This window comes from Saccostrea cucullata, unplaced genomic scaffold (genome assembly GCF_032062105.1).
Source record: "Saccostrea cucullata isolate Sc308-1 unplaced genomic scaffold, CSIRO_AGI_Scuc_v1 ctg1174, whole genome shotgun sequence".
Taxonomy (NCBI): Eukaryota; Metazoa; Mollusca; class Bivalvia; order Ostreida; family Ostreidae; genus Saccostrea; species Saccostrea cuccullata.
Window position 1 is genome coordinate 39165 of NW_026940658.1, and position 23234 is coordinate 62398.

The 23234-nt window shown below is 32.5% G+C and overlaps 2 protein-coding genes across 2 annotated transcripts in view; one reads left to right on the forward strand and one right to left on the reverse strand.

The window, feature by feature from the left end:
* Positions 1-12409, reverse strand: part of LOC134255940 (uncharacterized) — a 34339-nt gene extending 21930 nt beyond the window's left edge. The window contains exon 1 of the mRNA XM_062738543.1: positions 12098-12409. Coding sequence (XP_062594527.1) covers positions 12098-12398 — 301 coding nt within the window. The 5' untranslated portion in view covers positions 12399-12409. The remainder of the gene's footprint in view (positions 1-12097) is intronic.
* Positions 12410-15542: 3133 nt separating this feature from the next.
* Positions 15543-19920, forward strand: LOC134255939 (uncharacterized). The gene is made up of 5 exons (XM_062738542.1): positions 15543-15769; positions 18209-18619; positions 18931-19056; positions 19202-19378; positions 19635-19920. Exons 1-5 carry the CDS (start codon positions 15682-15684, stop codon positions 19832-19834), a joined length of 1002 nt encoding a protein of 333 aa, XP_062594526.1. The 5' UTR covers positions 15543-15681; the 3' UTR covers positions 19835-19920.
* The last annotated feature ends 3314 nt before the right edge of the window (positions 19921-23234 follow it).

Below are 23234 nucleotides of genomic sequence, written 5' to 3' on the forward strand. Positions count from 1 at the left end.
TTTATGGGTGCATTTGGAGGGATTTGGTGGCCTTGTATATTTTATTGAAATATGACACTTTAGTGTCACTACTACTGTATATATGGCATATGGACTTGAAATACGAAACTAAGCTCAAAACTCACTCTACCGGTATTTCACCAGAAAAGCGGGGTGGGTTCATAGGATGAATTGTAGCTTGAAAACGAGGTGGTTGAGCCATTATCTCTTGCTGTTCATTGGTATGTACAAATGTTATTCTGCAATTTGTGTGGTAGCTTAGGTCATGAGCATGGACCTGGAAGCAGTTGCTGCTGCGTCGAAATAGTGAAAATAGGCTTGATTTACATGAAATTTTGAGATTGTCCATGCGCCATCTTCAGGGCTCATTGTGTAAGTTGTACATGTTTTATTCCTAAAAGCTTTAAATTCCTCAAGGGACTACATCATACTATTATTACATGTAGAGGAAATTTAAAATTTTTCAATGCACGTTTTAAAAGCAGCTCAATATTAAGTAAACCGTCAGTCAAACGTTTTGATTGCAAAAAAAAAATTATCCTCTGCCACCTCAACAACATGAGAAGAGTCTAGAACCAGAAAAAACTGAATTGGAACTTGCGTATTTGTGTTTCCAAGGAAAACATCTATTAGATGAAGAACGTTGCTTGACGTCTTATAAAGATATTACCGATTCATATAGCTTTTATATAGGACATTAAGGTGAAGACTTAGATGATACATTCGGAGTATTTAAATACAGTATAACTCTTAAGAAGAGTCATCGTCAGATTCAGTTTCACTTAATGGTGGCAAAGAAGAAGTAAAGGAAGAATATTGTGATTGCGAGGGATCACAAGGACATTATCAAGTATGCAATAAGTCAATAGCAAATATTGTACCCGTGAATAGTTTGAGGTTCTTTCTTCTTAGTTCAAGTAACGTATACCTCTGCGCTTTTCACGGAAGTAAGATTGATATGAAGCTTATTTTAAACAATGTTTGGCAAATCGCACTGATACCGTCAACGGAAGACATACTTTCAGTTATGAGCGACCAGAAACAAATAAAACGCATTTCAAATGAAACTAGAGGTACTGTGAGCGATGAGCTCACTAAATGATACCCCCCGCCTCCCATATGGTTATAACTGGTGAAAAAGTCCATGTTTTCTTGTGGCCGGGAAACCCAAAATATGTATCGGATCAAAAAGTAAAATAGGAGGTGCACAATGGCAATATGTAATAAAGATTCTGTGAAAGTTGCATCAAATTTCATTCAGTGGTACGAGAGGAGTTGCGGATAAGAGATGGGTACCCCAAAGCGTAACAGACGGACGGACGGACGGACGGACAGACGGACGGAATTAACGATTACTATATACCCTCCCGCTTTTCAAGCGGGGGGTATAAATATTATAACAACGTTTGTAGTTACCACATACCAGTACGAAGGTGTCAGTTCCGGAGGAGATCAGGCTTGTGCATGTGTTTTGAATAAATGGGATAAAAATTGGACGAAACCTCCCATTTGGTCCACAAACATTCACTTATTAAACGAGTTTGGGGTTATCCTGAAGACATTTGAACATGGCATTAATTCTTCTATTACCATATTTAGGATATTAAAAACACAGAAAGAGAACAAATTTTATTTTCCAAACTACAGAGCAATTCAATTGTTCGATGCCCAATCAGGCAAACTATCTTCAAGTTACTCTGGAGCAGTGGGAAGAAATCCAAGCTCACTATTCAATTTATGTGACAAGATAACTGATGATAACAACAACCTCTTGCTTGCTGTAGAAAATGATAATGTCATTAATTTATTGGACAAATCTTTAAAATTTCAGAAACTGTTAATGACTGAAGAAGACGGGCTCCGATCGCCATCTTGTTTAGCACTAGACACCTTTGGTTATCTCTGGGTGGGTTGTGAAGATGGACAGATGCATATTGTGAATTATCAATATCTACTGAAGACGGATCGATTATCTAGACTAAAATCTAAAAGATAGGGGACATTTATAGATAAAATCCTATTAAAATCATGTTAGAAAACATCATGAACCGATGCTTCCTAAGTCAGATTATCACAATGTCGTATGTGGTTGTAAGAAAAAAAATACATCTGTGAGAAGGATTTATCTTTCTTCTAAATATTTTTTCATGTAAAAAATGTCATACTAATAAAAATGCTGTATTTAGTACTTGAAACATTAAACCATTTTTAAAATATTCCTTAAAAAGATACAACTTATTCAATTTAAAAGGCTTTTGAAGTTTGTTTTAAATGTGTTATTGTTAAATATAATTAAAACTAGAGGTTCTGTGAGCGATGAGCTCACTAAATGATACCCCCCGCCTCCAAATAGTTATAATTGCAAAGTCCATGTTTTGCTGTGGCCGGGAAACCCAAAATATGTGTCGAATCAAAAAGTAAAATAGGAGGTGCACAATGGCAATATGTAATAAAGATTCTGTGAAAGTTTCATCAAATTTTATTCAGTGGTATGAGAGGAGTTGCGGATAAGAGATGGGTACCCCAAAGCGTAACAGACGGACGGACGGACAGACGGAAGGACGGACAGACGTACAGACGGACGGAATTAACGATTACTATATACCCTCCCGCTTTTCAAGCGGGGGGTATAACAATTAGAAAAAATTGGCAAAACAAATAGAAAGTTATGTTTCCATCATTTAGTAAATTTCATCGAATTGACTACTTAGAGGTCTCAATTAGGAAACTCTGATTAAGAAAACTGTGAGTAGTATTCATATTTTGTACCTTCAAAGCTTTCTGTCTTATCAAAGGGTCGACCTCCCTGAAGAATTATTTATCATTGATTTAAAGTTAAGAATTACAAATACATCGTTATCGTAAATTGTGAGTAAAAATGGGTTTTACAGCGAGTAAGCAGCATATTTGACTTCAAATTTCAGTATGTTATCAAAAAATTACCTTAATAAATACAAGTATATTTCATCAACAATATTTAATTGATGCACCAATTGAAAAATAATTTATAAATTTGCAATCGATATTCTAATTATCACTGTAATTGTCCGGCAGATATGGAGCAAAACACTGATTTTATAATGTCACCTACCGGTGAATCCGGAATGAATTATAGGTGTCCTCTATTACTGTCAGTCTGTCTGTCCCTTTCTCTGTCTGTCAGTCTGCCCATTTTGATTATGCACACTTTTTTGACGTTGCAGATATTAAGGTAATTTTTTTTGTGTGTGAGTGTACCCTTAAGTTTGCATTATGTTCCGCTTCATTGATTTTGACGGAAAAAAAGGTATTTTTAATTCTTTTTATAATTAAGTTAAGACTGGGCTGATGCTGCACAAAAATAATATTCCAAACGATATTTTCATTTTAATAAAGTGCCGCGCCACAGCATGATACGCCCATCAAAAAATTACAATTTTCTTGAAAAGAATCACATCAACCTTGATTCTAAGATTTTTCCATTCCTTAAAATATTTATCCATCCCCTGTGATCTAGGCATCAATTATAATAAATATTACATCACTGATAGATTTCTGTGCTGGTTGTGTTAGACCTTGTCAAATGCCCATCATCAAATTAGTCTTAACAACTTAATCTATACCAAATTAATTTTGAAAACTAGAACTGTCTAATAGGGACAAATACCCCCCGCTGGGTTTTTCAGAGAAGGTGCCAATTCAAAAATACTTTATGGATCTAGAGGTGTTCACAATTTACTTACAAAAATTTGCAGTGAAATATAATTGCTCATCATGTTTCTTAATGAATGAAACAAAGGTGCAACCAAATGAAACATCAATACTAATACATTGTAATTCCACTGTAACATTTTTTTTTTATTTTTACATTTTTTTTAATTTCTGCATTAAAAAATATATATTGCTATTATGTGTTATGTCACTCTGCAAACTGATTGTTAAAAAAAAAACATAATACAAAATCAAATTAATCTTGATATATCAATTTGAATGCATTTTGAAAATAAAGAGCTGGTCATCCAGTAATGAAGTGCTTTGACAGACAATAAATTACAATTAAGAGAATAAGAGAAGACAGATCTTTAATTCTTGTGCCTTATTCCCTGGAGATTACTGATTAGATAACACACACGCTTGATAAGAGATATGCCTTAACAACATCCAACACCAAACTCATTAATTTATCTTTAACTGGATGCATGTCCAGTCATTATTCCCAAGAGACAAATGAAATTACATTATCTTCTGTGCAATGTAAAAACTGTTTTTAACACTTGATGATGTTTCTTTTTTTTAAGTTTTTATGAGTAGTTTTAAGCTGTAGTATTTTTGAACAGATATTCTAGATTCTATATCTCAAACCTTATACATGAGCCCAAAATGAACAAGTCAATTAAAATAAAAAATAAAACCTGTAAAATGCAAAAAAATTAACAAAAAGAGTTGAAAATTCCAGGTGCACACCTTCATCTGGTGAATAATAAGTGTACAAATTTTCAGATTAATCCTTGCAATAGTTTCTGAGAAACGGTCCGGACAAAACCACAAAATAAAAATGAAAAAACACCTGTAAAATTCAAAATAATATTCGAATCAAGATGACAATATCAGGTGCACAACTTCATATGGTGAATAATATGTGTACAAATTTTCAGACAAATCCTTCCAATAGTTTCTGAGTAATGGTCCGGACAAAATCTCGTCTACAGACAGACAGACAGACGGACAGACGGACAGACGGACATGGTGATTCCAATATACCACCCCTAAACTTCGTTTGCGGGGGGTATAAAAAAGGCTGGCCATCAAATGACATATGTTATAAACTGACCAGCAGTTCTTCTGTATAATCCCCAAAGGGCTGCTTAATCACTAATCAGAGCGACTGAGACAGCAAGCCTTCCTACATTGAACTCATCAATTAATCTTTAACTGGATGCTTGTCTACTCATTACTACCAAGAGATGAATAGGTCTGCACTATCTACTATAATTTTTTTTCAAAAACATATAAAATACTCTCAGATTTTTTTTTTTGGTTGAGATTTAATGTCCGACAGGTTTTAGTATGTAATTCATATGGACATGCTGATTCAACCCCACCCCATAAAATTAGCTTTTAAATTAATAATATTACATAATATCAGATTAGTCTATTATGCAATATCAAATTAGTTTTAATTACTTTTCATCAAATTCATTTCAAGACTTAAGCTAGTCAACAAGAGCTATTTTTAATCAAACAGGCTTACCCATTTGCCCAATTCTCAAGGGATATAGATAACGCCAATGCTCTGTCAGTTAACTGCTGCACTCAAAACCCATTAATTTCTCTCTAATTTGACATGCAATTTTCTGTTATCAAAATTCTTCTTGACCAGTGCCTGATAATTACACTCATGGGAGACATGGGATTTCTCTAACATACATTATATTTGTTTTAGATTGCTGTCAAGTATATGCTTAAAAAAAAATAAGTATTTTCTTGATTTAACACTTTTTCAATAAGAACAGTGCAATGCTTTTACATTATTTGGGATGTGTAAATGAATAGTAAAAAGACACATTTTTTTTTTAAAAATTCACTTAAATTAAAGGTCACAGTGACCTTGAAATAGGTCGCGACACACCTTCTACCTAAGATGCATAAACTGGCCAAGTTTGATGATTGTAGGTCTTATGGTTTTCTAGTTATGGGCCGGAAAGGATTTTTCCATATTTGGATATAACTTCTTAATGAAAGGTCAGAGCGACCTACTTTTTGTGCGCGACACACCTTCTACCCAAGATGCATCAGATGACAAAGTTTGATAATCCTAGGCCTAGTAGTATTAAAGTTATGAGCCGGAAACGAAAAAGCTAACAGACAGACGGACAGACGGACGGACGGACAGACGGACGGACACGAAGCCTATAACATAATACGTCCCGTCTTAAGACGGGCGTATAAAAAGTATTGATTTGAAACTTGCTTGGTAGCTTTAGAGAGACAAAACATAGAACAAGTAATTAAGCAAATACTCCTAGACATAATTAATGTGAACTCATGCTTTTCTTTTTAAAATTATACGACTAAGGGTTACGGTTGGACTAAAACTAAATAAAAACCAGCGATATGGAGTTTTTTTAAAATAATAAAGTGTACTTCATAAAAAAACTATAACTATAGGGCAAATGTTATGGCACTGATATTTACGTATCTCAGAAATTGTCTTCGGAAGAAAAGGAAAGACAAAGAATTTAAATATGCGAGTTTTTAATAAGAGTTCTTTTTTGACTAGGGTGACTTTTCCCAACAGCAAGTTCTTCTAGTAACAATATCTCTAGCATTCTGACACACACGATCTTCTTCAGGGTCTACACAATAAGGGACCCAGATGTCAGATCGCTCATCTAAGTCACTTGTCACTTTGTCTTTCTTTTTCTACCAAAACAGATTTCTGGGATACATTAATATCAATGCCGTTACATTGCTCTCTACTTCTATATATTTTATTTTCATTAAACACTCTAGCATTATTTTTTTTTTAAATACGATTTCTACTTTTGAACCAATTGTTACCTTTTGTCTTGTTTAAAAGGAAAAAAAAACTGAATTCACGGAATTTACAGTTAGGAGTATTGTGTTTGCTTATGTGTGCATTTAGTACGGTTAAGTTGTTCTTGAAAAGACGTCTTACTATATTTACATACAGTATATACAGTACTTCCTTATAAAACCTATGCATTACCAGTGACTGGTCGTCTGCATGACAAAGTGGTTTGCTCTAGAGTTGAGGTGTAAGGAGTTGATCCTTATCACGGGTTTGAATTCAACTGCGGAAGATAGAGACCGGTACTTAAGATGAGACTGTAAAAAGCGAGGTCCCAGTAGGTATTTTCTGCGTGATAAAATTCTCACTTCTCAATGCCCCCAAGGAACAAAGCTACCTGGTAGGTCTATAGTTGGTTGCTTTCAACGTGAGTGAAAAATTCTTGAAAGGTACGTTAAATAAAACAAGACACACAGGGGCCACATTGCTCACCTGAGCACATCGGCTAGGAAAACGCACAAATCAGATCAGAATTGAAAAGTTTACTGAGGGAATGGGATGGGGGCTTGAACTCTAATACTACTTGAGAATGTCTCCATAGCAATTCTGCATATAACTTCTTGAGAAAACGATTTTTATACATTTTTTAAAACTTGTTATTTGTATATATTACTTTGTAATAATTTGAATTTGACCCCCCATCATATCACTCCCTACCCCAAAGGGTACTCATGATATGAACAAATTTAAATCTTCAATACATGAGGATGCGTACATGTCAGTTTGACTAAACATAGCTTTTCTGTTATTGAGAATGCTCTATTTTTCTATGTAAAACTTTGATCCACCATTGAGACCCTTCCCTACCCTTGAAGGTTATGATTTGAACAAATTTACTTCTATACCTGAGGATGTTTCCATATAAATATCACTAATCATGGCTTTGCTATTCTTTCGAGAAAAAAAATTTAAAATATATTTTAATGTAAAACTTGGATCCCCCATTGTGGCCCCAACCTATCCCTAGGGTATATAATTTGAACTAGAATCTACAGTATCTGAGGATGCTTCCATAAAATATCACTAATCATGGCTTTGCAGTACTTGAGAAGAACATTTTTAAAGATTTTTCCAATATACTCCTATTTAAAATTTTTAAATAGGGAAGATTTTCCTATTCCCCTATGTATCCCTATGTAAAACTTTGATCCGCCATTGTGGCCCCACCCTACCCCCGGTGGCCATGATTTGAATAAACTTGAATGTACACTATCTGAGGATGATTCAACACGTGTTTCAGCTTTCCTGGCCCAATGGTTCTTGAGAAGAAGATTTGTAAAGATTTTTCATATATACTCCTATGTAAAAATTTGGTCGGCCATTGAAGCCCAACCCTATACCCTCAGGGTCATGATTTGAACAAATGTAAATGTACATTATATGTGAATGATTCAACCTGAATTTCATCTTTTCTGTCCCAATGGTTCTTGAGTAGAAGATTTTTAAAGATATTTCCTATATATTCCTATGTAAAACTTTGATCGCCCATTTTGGCCCCACCCTTGCCCCGGACTGTCATGACTTGAACAAACTTAAATCTATACTACCTGAGAATGATTCCACATGAGTTTTATCTTTCCTGGCCCAGTGGTTCTTGAGAAGATTTTTTTTTGAAATGCCATTAATTTTTCACTAATTCATGATTATCTTTCCTTCATTTGAATAAACTTGAATTCCCTTTACCCAAGGATACTTTGGAGCAAGTTTAGTTGAAACTGGTCCAGTGGTTCTTAAGAAGAAGATGAAAATGTGAAAAGTTTACTACGCCAACGACGACAACGACGAAGATAACGACGATAGAAAACGGACAAATTTTGATCGGAAAAGCTAAAACCAATGGCCACCAATTTATTGCTTAATTTATTAAGTTCTTTTTTATAACCTGATAAATATCATTGCAGTTATTTTGTTTGTTTATTTGTTTTGACCTTATTTTTTAAAAACACATTTTAAGTACCTGTAAGGCAATAAAACTTGAATGAATTTTTGCAGTTTCTGTTTGGACATCCATTCTTCCTACTCTAATACTTGTTTCCGTAATTCCTGTATTGTTTGGTTAACTTGTGGCACGTCTGTTTGGGGTATTTATTATTGGAGTGAGGTTATAAGTTCTGAGGAGGGTTTGATTAAGTAGTCCCTCAATACAACCCCAAGATGATAGCTGTATAAAACCAGTTTACAATAATTACATATGCACACATCCAAACCATGCTGAATATAAAGAATTAAAGGGACTTTTGAATGCTGCTTGCATACAATACTGTACAGCGAAAACTTTTTTTTTGAAGAAAGAAAGTGTCTTGCATGGGCACCAAGTCTTTGTACTGCTTCTCCAAGACTAGTTTGAATCATCAAATAATTACCATTCGTTTTTGCAGTCTTTTGTGCAGTTTAAATTCAGATATTGATGAATTTTTTAAAAAATCAATTCACTGCTCTGATAGAGAAAAATGGAATTCACTCTACTACAAAAGTGACAGAATAAGGTTGGCATGACGGGAAGGGATCAAAATCTTGATAAAAGACATTCAACATAAGTTATTTGTGCTTTGCGTACATCAAGCAGTTACGTCGTGGTTTTAAAATTTAATCGAATACCCGAAGCTGACATACAATGGCGGCTTATAAACATGTTTCTGCCGATGAGGATATTAGACTGAAATGTGACATACACAATAATGATTTGCTCCCACTGTTTTGTAGTGAATGTAATTGTCATCTCTGCATCGACTGTGCTACACTTGACCATGCTGGACATAACTTCTGTAAAGTTTCGGAAGTCGTAGAACTCCATAGACAGGAACTTCAAGAAATTTTGTGTTGTGATACGTCATCGCAATTTCTTGAAAAACGTTTGAGCCTTTTGAAAGAACAACAAACATCTTTGGCCTTACATACCGAAAGTCTGCTGCAAAATGTGTCAGACCGAGAGAAAGAGATTATTGAAAGAGTGAGGGTTTGGAGACAGAATATAAATGACAAAATCATTTCATTTAGAGAAGCTCGTGAGAAACATTTGAGGGACGATCAGATGATTCTATCGGCTCTCCTTCACACACTGGAAAAGAGTTCAGAACCAGAAAGAACTGAATTGGAACTTTCGTATTTATGTTTCCGAGGAAAACGTCTATTAGCTGAGGAACATTGCATGACGTCTGATAAAGATATTTCTGATTTATATGACTTTATTATTGGACCATCTGCTGAAGACTTATATGATACATTTGGAGTATTTAGATATAACTCAGAAGATGAGTCATCATCAGATTCAATTTCACTTAACAGCAGTAAAGAAGAAGAATATTGTGATTGCGAGGAAATACAAGGGGCGTATCAAGTTGGCAATAAGTCTTTAAAATGTATTATACCTATTGATAGTTTTAGGTTCTTTCTTCTGACTTCATGTAACGTATACTCATGTACATTTAACGGAAGTAAGGTTGATATGAAGCTTATCTTAAACAATGTTTGGCAAATAGCCCTGATTCCGTCAACAGGAGACATACTTTCAATAATTAGTGATCAGAAAAAAATAAAACGCATTTCATTTGAAAGTAATGTGACAACATTTTTAGTTACGAAAGACCAGTATGAAGATGTCAATTCAGGAGGAGATAATACTTACGCATGTGTTTTATACATATTGAATAACAATAGGACGAGGACTGCCATGTGGTCCTCAAACATTCACTTATTAAACGAGTTTGGGGTTGTCCTGAAGATATTTGAACATGGACTTAATGCTTGTTATAGCATATCCAGGTTATTAAAGACAAACGAAGAGAGCAAATTCTATCTTTCAACCCCTAAGAAAATTGAAATATTCGATGCTGAATTAGGCAAATTTACTGATAATTACTGTGGAGCAGTGGGAAAGGATGCAAGCTTACGATTCCATTTATGTGATATGATTACGGATAACAACAACAACGTTTTACTTGCTGTTAAAAATGACAATGCCATCCATTTACTTGATAAAACTTTAAAATTTCAGAAACTGTTACTGACTGAAGAAGACGGGCTCCAATCGCCTTCTTGTTTAGCACTAGACACCTTTGGCTATCTCTGGGTGGGTTGTAAAGATGGACAGATACATATAGTGAATTATCAATATCTACTGAAGACGGATCGATTATCTAGACTAAAATCTAAAAGATAGGGGTATTTATGGATAAAATCTATACGTTTTATGTGAGTTTTATCGTTATTCTAATCGGCAGTCAACTTTAATTTGAAGAATTATTTATTATTGATCTGAAGTTAAAATTACAATGCATCGTCACCGAAAACTTTTTTACAGCGATTAAGCAACATGTTTGACTGCAAATGTCAGTATGTTATCATAAAAATCACTGTAATTAATATCTTTCAAAACAATATTTAATTAATGCAACAATTCAATTGGAGTGCTTTTGAAGATATCCCGACATGGTCCCGATTGTCTCTTTAGCAAAGGAAAATTGTTAAAGACAAATGAAGGGAATAAATTTTATATTTCAACCCTGGAAGAAACCCGAATTTTTGATGGCGAATCGGGCAAATTTACTGAAACATACAAAGGAGCAGTGGGAAGATATCCAAACATACAATTCCATTCCTGTGACATAATAACCGATAGTAGTTAAAATGTATTACTTGCTGTTGAAAATAACGCCATTCATTTATTGGACAAATCTTTAAAATTTCAGAAACTTTTACTGACTGAAGAAGACGGGCTCCGATCGCCATCTTGTTTAGCACTAGACACCTTTGGCTATCTCTGGGTGGGTTGTAAAGATGGACAGATACATATAGTGAATTATCAATATTTACTGACGACAGAGCGAATAGCTAGACTAAAATCTAAAAGAAAGGAGTGTTAGTGGACACACATTCTAGTTTTATTGTGATTAATCTTATTTTCATAATCGTAATCAATTGTTACTATAAATGATCTAGAGTTTTTTTTAAAAAGAACTTTCATCATGGCCACAACTTTTTGAGTAGCAATAGATATGTACAGCATAAAAGAAAGAAATTTAACAGTAATATCAAATAAAATCGCTGTCAGAAATACCAATAAAAAAACAAAACGAGTATTTTTTTTTTAATTAGGAAACCTATTTATCTGGTACATCAGATAAAAAAAATTCATTATCCATATTTGATCACTGTAAAATGTCCAGCAGATGAAACATCACACTGAGTTTATAATTTGTCTTGCGATGTAGCGCTTGTCTCCTCGTCTTTTGCTTCCTCCTCTTCTCTATTTCTTCCCTCCGTTCCCTGGCTTTCTCTTGCTTTTCTATCATTGCAAGTTTCCTTTTACCTGAAAAGTATTTATGCTATTAGTTAAAAAAAACGTACCTTTCTCATCATTTGAGTCTGTCTCATTGACTAAATCAGAAATGAACATTTATGTTAAATTATTAATAAGATAACTTTAGTATTATATCGTTTTATCCTCTTCATTATATAGGCCTGCAAATGTACAGAATAATTGTAGATACCCATACATGTAGTAAAATATCTCTAAAGTTGCCCTACTTTTTAAAGCAACTTCATCCTCATATCTCTGAAGCTTTTTGTTCAAAGGCAACGCTATACGGCATGTTGGCTCTCCTCCGCCAGTTATTGCAATATCAAACGCAACGCCACCTCTGGTCACTTTGGCTTTGATTCCATGTTTATTAAGGGTCTTTTTCAGTCTCTTTTGCTGCTTTTTGGTGCGAAAAGTTGTAGGAAAAGGCGCAACTTTACTATTGAAGCTACCCATTTTGTTTACTCTGATTTTGTTGTCAGACAACGCAATTCTTATTATGACGTCATATCCATTGTTACGTTGCATGTACTGTTGCGTCAAACACCACATGCAAGATTCAAAAAATGTGTATGGTGTCACTAACATAAACAATGATTCCCATTGCGTTATTTTTCATAAAGTAGGAAATATATCATACTTAGGTATAAAGATAAAACAGGAACACATTTATATGACTGTTTTAAATTTTAAGGTAATTCCACCCTCCTATGATGTCAGAGGTTTTTGCAAAAACTGTAATTAGTTTAAATTCATACCTAATAGAACAATATCTCTTGGAAGAATGCATTACAATAGGTGTAATGATAAATATTGTTAAGTTAAAAAATTTAAAAAATGCATATTTTCTATATTTAATCAATTATTCAATCTTTAAAAAATGTTGACAAGGGCAATAATACTGTCTAAGATCTGTTCATTCAGGAATTTGCTTTGTTGTAAAATAGTTTCCCTGATATTCAAAATTCAAAAGTATCTTTAAAGTAGGAAGTATTTCGGAACATTCAGCATCAGAATTGTGCATTTTAACCAGTTTTTACATATTTTTCATAATACTGTTTACAAAAAAAGTGTGATATTTTATGTTCAAATACACTTCTGTTTAATTATGATTCCCATCTTAAATAATATGGTGACCTATATATTTTTTGCAATAATTGGAAAATTTAAACTATATTTAATGAAAATAAATGCAGTTTTTGTACTTTGAACCTATAAAATGTTGAGGGTGGAAACACCTTAATGTGTTTTTTTTGAAATACATTATGAAAAATTGGTTGTTTCAATACAAAAGATGCGCCTTTTCCTACAACTTTTCGCACCAAAACGCAGCAAAAGTACGTAACGTTAATATCTTTTTTTTTATATATCAAAATATTAATATCTGAGTTTACAAAAAAAATTCTCGAATACATGTATATATTTTCAAAATAGTATTTATTATTTTGGAACAAATTGTACTCGCTGCTATGTTTCACTTATTTTCAAGAATTAAAGATCTATGTAGCTACCTGTAGCAAGTATGCTACTTTTTACACTTCATTTAAAAAAGAAAAGAAAGAGAAGAGAGGGTATGACACTCCATCGTGTATGGCTTGTGACTCAATAAATCTTGTTTAAAATGCACAAACTTGAGTGAGTTGTTGCCAATTACCTAGCTAGGTGTTGTTAAAATCTTGACTAAAGGTTATATCTATCAAGGGTCAAAGCACATGAGTTCGCGGAGCTTTCAATTTTACCAAATTTTTCAATGAATTAAAAAAATACCTAATACATATAATTATGATATAGTACGCGAACTCCTGTGGTCAAAGTCACTATGCTAAGATTAACAAGTATTTTTATACATGTAGCTTTAGCTCTGGTATACAGGAGTGTTAGCTGCAATAATATAGCCTTCTCCGATTTTTTTTTATTGATGTTCTCTCAGAAACCATTCAAAATACATGGTAATGGTGCAAAAATATTTTTTTACAGCATAAATATATTCAGGTCAGAAATTGTTTTTAAGTTAATGATATACTAATAAAACGAAATTTTTAATGGCAACATGCCCGTTAAAAAGAAAACAATGAAAAAACACGTGTTTACGTGTATAAAATGAAATAAATGTGCTTGAAAAAAAATTCAATAAAGCAGGTGCCGATGTTTGTAAATGATATATTTTTAATATAAACATACAAAGTTTTTTAAATGATTCCATATGTTGTTTTTTTTTTTAAAAAGAATTTAGCCTTGAAATAAGTTTACAAGAAATATGCTCCCTATAGATCCTTAATCTCAATGTCTGTATTTTAAAATCTGTCAAGGTCAGTAAACATCCGGATCAAAATCTTGAAGTTCATTGTAGTTATTGAAGACAAAAACGATGTTACATGTATATGACTTGACTCAAAGTTTCATAAAAGTATTAAAATTCATGTCGACAAGGTTTTTCAAGATAATCAGGAAATATTAAATGCAAAATGAAAAACACCCTTTTACCAGAAAAAAAACAATTTTCTTTCGTTTTTCATCACTTTTAAAATTCATGTAAGAATATCCAATTATTGTTATTATTTTTTTACAGTAATTGTCATATTTTAAATTTCAAAATGGATTTCAATTGACAACGAGAAAATGATATATGTCCGCATTATAAAACAAGTTGCATTTAAATAAAAACGATGTTATATGACGTTTCTTAAAAATCTTAAAATTTATACAGAGTTTTTTTTTTAAATACATGTAGCTAATCAGGATATATGAAATGCAAAATGAAGAAATCCTTTTGCCAGAAAAAAAACAATTTTTCTTTCTTCCTTTTTTAACGCTTTTAAAATTCATGTAAAAATATGCAATTATTTATATATTTTTACGTAATTGCTGTGTTTTGAAATTCAAAAGCATTGATAAGATTTTAAAAAATATCTAGTGCAAGGGTAAAAACACACATATGAGTAAAATGTAAATGTGTATTGTATACAGGGTTATTTTCGGTCAGTGTTATTTTACCTTTCACACTTTCACAATTTTGCCAAAGTTTTAAAATTTGCCCAGATTATCGTTTTAAATGTTTATATAAATTTATGTTTGCTATGCACTTTGCATGTGCTAGAATTAATGATATGGTGAAAAAATTGGTAAGTGTAAAAAAAACGGCTGTGAAAATTTAAACAGTATATGTAATTAATCCTTTAATATAAAACAGAATATTTAAAGAGACAACAAATATTTTGAATCTAACAAAAATTTTTTAATCGAGGGAAAATATATTATATGAATTAAAATAAAACAGTCAAGAAAAAAATTGATGTTAAGTCAGATATTTTTCACGAAAAATTTAAATTACAATAATCATAATTTAAAATAAACGTCCTGGTGAAAAAATGGTTTTTAAACTTCACCAAACCTTTTGTTGAGTGACGTATATATAAGATAACGAAATGTATCTAAATATATCAGTTGTATTGGATGTATCGTGATGGTTACTTAAATTCATTAAGATAACAATATATTATCTACTAAATATTTTTTATTTTATTAATTTCAATCGAAAGAATGAAAGTCGACTGTCCCTTTTATAAACCCATTGTTGATTAATCTTCTTATGTGCGTTATTGGAAAGGAACAATTGTATAAATGTTTTATCAGGCGCGTATTAATTCCGTAGGTTTGAAATATAGGGCACTGGTGAAATTCGCGTCACATCACACAGTTGGGTCGTTTATGGTGTCCTAAAGTCCATCATTTCTGGGGAGACTTTTTAACAGTGTCCATCTGAAGAGGAAATTTAGGATTGTCCGGAGAACGACAGCAGACGATAGTCACCATGGAAAAACGCGGGGCACCTCGTTTTCAAGTTATCGTTTTCTTCCTCACCATTTCCTCTTCATTTGGGTTTTACCTCATCACAGATTGTAAGTAATTAAAATTTATTATTTAAAAATTCTATATTTTGTTACTTTTTCAAATGCTGGAATCTTAACTTGACATGTATTTTATCTATTCATTTATCTGTTTATTTATTTATTTTCGAAGCAACTAAAATATTGAAGTATATACACATGGATGTTTTTTTTACAAAAATATTTCACTATAATGTTATAGTTTTCAAAGTTTTAGTGACCTAGTGTTCTGTATTGACCAGTCATTATAAAAAATAAATTGATACCCTAAAATCCATTGAATTATCATTTTTATTTAATAAATTAATTTGTATCCAGTATCAATAATACATATTCGTGTACCTCATTTTTAAACACGGCATGGCTCTTCATATTGAATTTTGTAGATGCTACTACATTACATGGATGGTTTTATATTTTTACCATAAAATATTCCCGTAACTATAATATTATGCGCTCTTTTAGTTTTTCAAGGTTTTACTTTCACTCCTTAATTCTATGCACATTATTTAACTATAATCTGTATATTTTTAACCAACCTTTTGTCATGTTTATATAAAATAAACTCGCTTGATTAAAATTATTTGTTAGATTGCTGAAAATTCACTTGAGTTTATTTATCAGCCAACTATAAATGTTGGGAGGTGTAAATATATATTGGCTTTAGAATGTGTCTGGAATAAACAGTTTGTTATTAACCGATGCTGTCGAGAAATTCTTAAAAAGCGCAAAAAATTTTTAAACACAGCATGGATCTAGCGTTATTCAAATATATAAAAATTTGTAGATGCTACTATATGTACTTTTAGAATTGTATCGTTAGGGTACGTTTTATGTACAACGTGCTAGGTGTGTATATATTATTAATAAATCTTTTTTTTTTTTTGGCAATGGGGCTACATAATACATTGCTCCAGAGTAAAAGCAAAAGTATCTTATTTGTAAGAAATAATGCTGCTAATTTTTTTTTCATTTTATTTGAAAGAATGATAACCAGAACCCATAAAAATTGTGCCAATTAATGAAACAAATTCTGGCTCAGAGTGTAACCCCCCTCTTTCCAGAAACCACAGTTCTGCCTTGAGATATTGTAAAAAAAAAAATCGATCTAGCTTTTCCTCTGACGACCCCCCCCCCCCCCATGCACCACCTTAATTTAAAATCTACGATCCTCGATCACTAATTCTCTAAAATAATTGTCATTTCATTTCGTTGCCGTGCCTCTAAATTTTATAAAGGCAAATGAATTGACTATACTTTGTACATGATTTAGTAAAGGCCTAAGAAATTATGCACAATGGTTCAAGCAAGAATTCTATTTAAAGTTAAAAAATTCATTTTCCATTTCCGAAATTAATTTATTAATCAATTTGCGTCCGATAATAAGTAAAGTGTATTTCTACGATAGTTATCGTTGTAAATATTCTATGATTGAAATTGATTCAATTTGAAACATTAAAAAAATACTATCGAGATATTTACAAAGAATTCGTAATTGTTTGAAATAAATATACTTTAAAATTGAAAAAGAAATTCCAGTATACTACTATTTTCTCAATACTCATATTGCTATGTTAAATGTGAATTGTTCACAAATCTAATTAAATTCAACATCCAATACATGAGAGAAGGTCTATTTAAATGTTAGGTCTGTACTTTAATTCATTACAATAAGATTATGTTGAATCATCAGTCTTTGTGATAAGTATAAATTCAAACAGGATAAATCTCCTTAAGAGAAATAAGAGACAAGATCAACTTCGATAAATTCAAATAATGATTCAGTTATAAAACACGTACTTTATTCCGCTCAGAGGTCAACGGCACGCCAAATTCAAATATTTTTATACGGTATTACATACGAATTTACTGGTAAAACATTTTATATAAAAGTAAATTTTGTCAAGAAATATTATTAGAATTGACTAAAAATGTATACATCTGCCATCCCTATCCGGCCAAGAATAAAAGAAACTTAAAACCACATTGTTCGGTTTTAATTCAGAGAATTTTGAACTCAGGCATGAATAACAAAACAGGGTCGATACGTTTTAATGTCCTTTTGCGCACAGACCTCAAGAAAATTCGTAGTTATTACATTAAACTTGAACTACTTGATGTTTCTTAAATAGCTTTTCTCTACCCGGCTGCTAGTTAGATTTTCTCTATCAATCGTTTCACATTTTGGTCTTTTAGCCCAGTTTATACGTATACATTTATTTAAGAAATACTTTTTTGTATGTTTGCGCGAAACTATCAAGTACGCAAAAATTATGCTAAAGTCACATAACTGTTCAAATACATGTTTAATGCAAAGCAGTATCATAACAGGAATGACATTAAAAAAAAAAATAAGAAACTTCAAAATAAATATTTTGCAATGTCAGTCTCACAAGAAAACGTCTAAAAATAATCTAAAATATAGAAAAAAAATATTTTTATTTATTGCAGATTACATGGACCCTGATTTGTCAAGTTCTTTAGGGGGAGTCTGCAATAAGAGGGTGGAGGATGCTTGTGCCTTTTTAAACAGTCATTTGGATCCCTTTGGTCTAGTAGACTATGGCGGAAACATCGACTGTACCATGGTTTTTGATGCTGGTAAAATGGCGGGAGCCAAATTCAAATTTGATTGGCTGTACTTCAATTTGGAAGGAGGCGATTGTTCAAAGGACTACTTAGCTATCTACGATGCTGATATGTCGGCCATTGCGCCATCAAACCTTGTAGGGAAATTTTGTGGGCTCAATGGCGTCAGCTTCAATGGAACCCCAACAGACCGCTACATGACTTTCGTTTTTCACACCGACGGATCTGGGGCCAAAAGTGGTTTCCGACTAAAAGCGACTCGTTACGAACCATGTGAGTGATTATTTCGCATATACTCTATCATTTCGGGGGAGGGGGGGGATTGGAAGCACTTCTTTATAAAATATTTTTACTAAAAAAGATTTCAAACGATTCCATATTTTTATTTCATTTGATTTTTTTTAGATATAATTTGCATTTGCAATGTGAAAGTTTATGAATTTCAGAAGTTTGTAGAAAAAATCTGAACATCTACATGGATTTTTCTAAATTTAAAGTCATCTTACCTCATTTTTTTTAACTTCTTAAAAATATATACATGTTTAAATAGCATTTTATATTATACTTTGTTCTTTCATATTTAGCCCCGTGCCAGTCGGAGGAGTTTTTCTGTAACGACACCATTGCTAACAATATTTGTATCGACGAACGTCTAACATGTGACGGAACACAACACTGCAGCGACAACTCAGACGAACTCAACTGTTCATGTAAGTACCGGTATAGGGCTTATATGAATTAAAACGCTACGAAAACAGTTTTTTTACAAATCTTGAGAAAATGTTTAGATATCTTTTTTTAGTTTATTGATGTTACATGTATTTTTAATTTAAATTAAAAATATTTTCTTTACAGTTATGGAGGAGCTATTGGGGTCGTTCTTTGCCCTGGGGTTAGGGGGTATGATTATGTGTGGGGTGGCCTGTATTGCGGGCTGTGTGGGATTATGGACAGTAGTAGGTGCCCTTACATGCTGCAAAAAATGTTGTACAAAATGCTGCTGTTGTTGGCCATGCTGCAAGAAGTGTAAAGGTTTGTTTTTCTTTCCGTAGCAATTCGTTTATTTAAATTAGAAATAATTATTTAAAACTACAGCAAATTCTTTGTTTATAGATAAGCCTCAAGCGAGTTTGAAATCAAGAACTCTCATTTTACTTACAAAAACTTCTTTAAAGATAAGAAAATCTTTGAGATAATTCATTTTTCATATCTGCATGAAAACCAAATCATTAAATTTACAACACTTTGCCCAAAACTCGTTACAGTTAAACTTGTCTTTGGTCTATAGGTGGAAACTCCAAAGTAGAACCTAACACAGAAATGGATGAATATGACCCAGAAATGTCGCCACCCCCCACGTACCGGGAGGGGACCAAGCTTGAGGAAGATATAGAATGGGACGATGTAGAAGAAGACATGAACAAAGACCAAGACAACTCTGCTGGAATAGGGAAAGGCGCCAACTCAAACCTAGCCGACGTGGAATAATTATTACATGTGTACAGATCTGCAGTCTACAAATCAAAAAAATAATAATTGACTTGAAATTATTTCAATGTACTCAGAGATGCGTTTTTTTTATGATTTTTATATTTTTTTTAAGACATAGTTGTTTTTTCATGAAATACATGAATAGCACTATTTTTTTATTCTATATTTGCGTCACCATCCACTGTTTAATCATTTTAATTCAAAAATACTTTTTTGTGCAATTTTTAGAGTGTTGATCGCCCCAAAAATTTGAGCATCTTGCGAGAATTTTATGTGAAATGCTTACAATATACTGAGTACTCATCTTGAAATATACTTCAGAATTACTTATAAATATGAAATATATAATTTATCGATCTGTTTCCATTCAAGTCTTGGGGAAAGGTGAAAATTTACAGTGTTTATCTTTTTTATGTAATCACGTGTAAATTTTCTAGATGAATTATCAAAATCATCTCATAGAAATGATTTTAAAATTATGAAACACACATCTACGCCAATGTAAGGTTAATCACCGAGTTGCATTTGAAAAATGAACTCGCTATATCAAATTTGTTATTGAACAAAAAGAAAATCGTTTTCATTTTGTTGATGATCACAGTGATCTATGCTTTTCTGAACTTATTAAAATTTATTTCATGTTGTTGGTTATGGGATTATATCTTTGTTATATATTCTTTCCCTACATTTATTTATTTATATTTTTAGATATTTATTTTGAAACATGTAGTTCTCAATCATTGGTGCCAAAACTGTTTTATTTCTTTTCGTAAATAAAATTACATTAAACACAGTTTAATGAGTGTTTTTTCGTACATCTTATGAGTTATTCCACTTTATCAATTGACTCATAGAAATAGCATACGTCTATGGATTATGAGTCCCCTACTGGTGAAACCGAATGGGACTATAGGTTTCCCCTGAGTCTGTCCGCCGTCCGTCTAGCTGTCCGTCCGTCTGTCCCTCTGTCTGTCAGTCTCTCCCACTTGGTTTTCTGCTTTTTTTCTAAACGGTTGCAGATATTGAGCTGATTTTTAGTATGTCAATGTATTCTGATGAGTTACAGATCAAGTCTACATTTTGTTCCGGACGAAATCATACATTTTTATTTTTTTTATAATTGGGATTACGCTTGGGTTTGTGATGCCGGTAAGGGACATGTATTGCATATGCAATACTCTCTGAATGTTTGTTAGTCCCCTACAGGTGAAACCGGAAGGAACTATAGTTTTCCTGTGAGTCTGCCTGTCCATCAGTCTGTCCCACTTGGTTTTCCGCAATGTTTTATTAAACACTTGCAGATATTGAGCTGATTTTGGTATGCGAGTGTATCTGTATCTTACTGAGTCGCAGATCAAGTTTGACTTTCGATTCGCTTCATTGATTTTTGACGGAATTATGGTATTTTCAATTTTTTTTTATAAATATGATTAAAGATCGGGTTCGTGTTGCAATGAATTACTGATCCAAACGAGATTGGCATGTTCAAAATTATTGATTTGAAACTTGCAAAGTTAAGATTTAAAGTGACAAATAATAGAATTTCTATCGTTAAAATAACCTACGGATCTGGTTTAAAGATAGAATACGTCCTGTGTGTTGACAATATAAATATACTCAACTTTTTAAGAAACGCATATTGTTTTACTCATTAAAGAAATTTTGAAAAAGTATATGGAACAACAACCGGGTTTTAAAACCCAAGTGTTGAATTATTTCCCTTGATTAATCATGTTTATGAAAATAGTGTTTTCAATGATTTCTTGAAAATCGGAGGTCTATTTTTGATTGATAATTTGGCTTTAGAGAAACAACAAACACTCCTATTATAAAACCATATTTAAGATTTGATAACAATGTTGATGCTGCAATGTCACGCCTTAACAAAGATGAACGCAACACGGGCTAACTATGATGATAACCGGAGCTACGCAACAGGAGGATGCAACTGCATTTAGTGTACATCAATCGGCTTTGCAGCGGTTAAACGTACGTCTCCACCAGCTAAGAACACGGATTACAGACCAAGAACTGGCCTTCCGCGGGTTATCACACCCAGACAGGACCGTCAGACCCTACCTCCCCCCCCCCCTTCCAGCAATCGATTGAGAACTGCCGCACAAAATGCCGCTACAATTGCTGGTTGAAGAAATCAGCATAAAAGTGCACAAATTGTTCGCAAGAGACTGAAAGGAGCTAGTATGCCCCTAGAATTTGGGGGGGGGGGGATGAAAATGACATCAACTTAAGGTATGTCACTCGTGACATTTGTTAAATCAAGGATTTTTTGAGAAGTATATTTTTTGATAAGTACTCATACAGTGTAACTCAAAATCGCAGAGAAAATAGGGGGTCAGTGTGCATCTTACTGATCTACGGTACAATTAAGTTGACCTTTTTGCACTTAAATTTTAACATTTTGGTTAATTACTTTAAACTTTATTAAATTTTATCAGATGCAACAATAGCAATAAATATAATCTTATTTTACGTGGAATAGTTTGAATAATATTTATCATTGAAAAAATCTAGCAAATTAATGCGCACGCGTGCATTTTTTGTGTGACCTTTTTGCAATAAAAAGTAACATGATTGGGGGTATTAAAAACTGAATAAGCAATACAACATTTTCCTATATCAAACTTTTTACGATTTTAGTGCTGATCAGTCACAAGTATTGAGTAGTTTAAAATAATGAAAGAAAAAGTTGGGGTCAGTGATGTTAATTTTGAAATATTGGTCAAAATATGTGATTTTCAGGCGAAAAATGGTGTAAATCATATTTTGGCAAAGTTTTTTGAGGAAAGGTGTAAAACATGTTCTAAAAACATAACTTAAGACCTATATAAAATATTCCTAGCAATATCCTAACGGAAAATATTCTCCGAGTAAAAGTATGTGAGGCTAAAGTTCCACGATGTTAAATCTAATAGATGTGCAGATTTGCAGAATTTTCTGCTAAATATCCTTCCACCAAAAAAAAAGTCCCTCATAAATCTGGCTTCCTTGTAGATTTTTGAGCAGTTTTTTCGTTGATTGTTAAAAAATTGACATTGTTGAATTTTAAAATGTCATAAAAATTGAATTTTAATAAATAGTTTTTGAGTAAGAGGTTTTGCGTGAACTTTTCTAAAGAGTTGACGAGTGACATACCTTAACTTTTCAATTCGCAACATAGGGTATGTTTTGATTTTTATCATAACACACTCTAAAATCACTGTAAAAAAATAGGGTTTAAACTGAAAAATTAGATTTTCATGTTTAATCTGGATATGCGTTTCTTTTTTTGTTGTTGAGTATATATATATATATATATATATATATATATATATATATATATATATATATATATATATATATATATATATATATATATATATATACATATATCGGAAAG

What these genes read in the sequence shown, in the direction of transcription:
- LOC134255939 (XM_062738542.1), top strand. Translation starts at nt 15,682, where the DNA reads ATGGAAAAACGCGGGGCACCTCGTTTTCAAGTTATCGTTTTCTTCCTC. An exon ending in GTTTTACCTCATCACAGATT is followed by an intron (nt 15,770 to 18,208) that starts GTAAGTAATTAA and finishes TATTTATTGCAG; the next exon opens with ATTACATGGACCCTGATTTG. An exon ending in AGCGACTCGTTACGAACCAT is followed by an intron (nt 18,620 to 18,930) that starts GTGAGTGATTAT and finishes TTTCATATTTAG; the next exon opens with CCCCGTGCCAGTCGGAGGAG.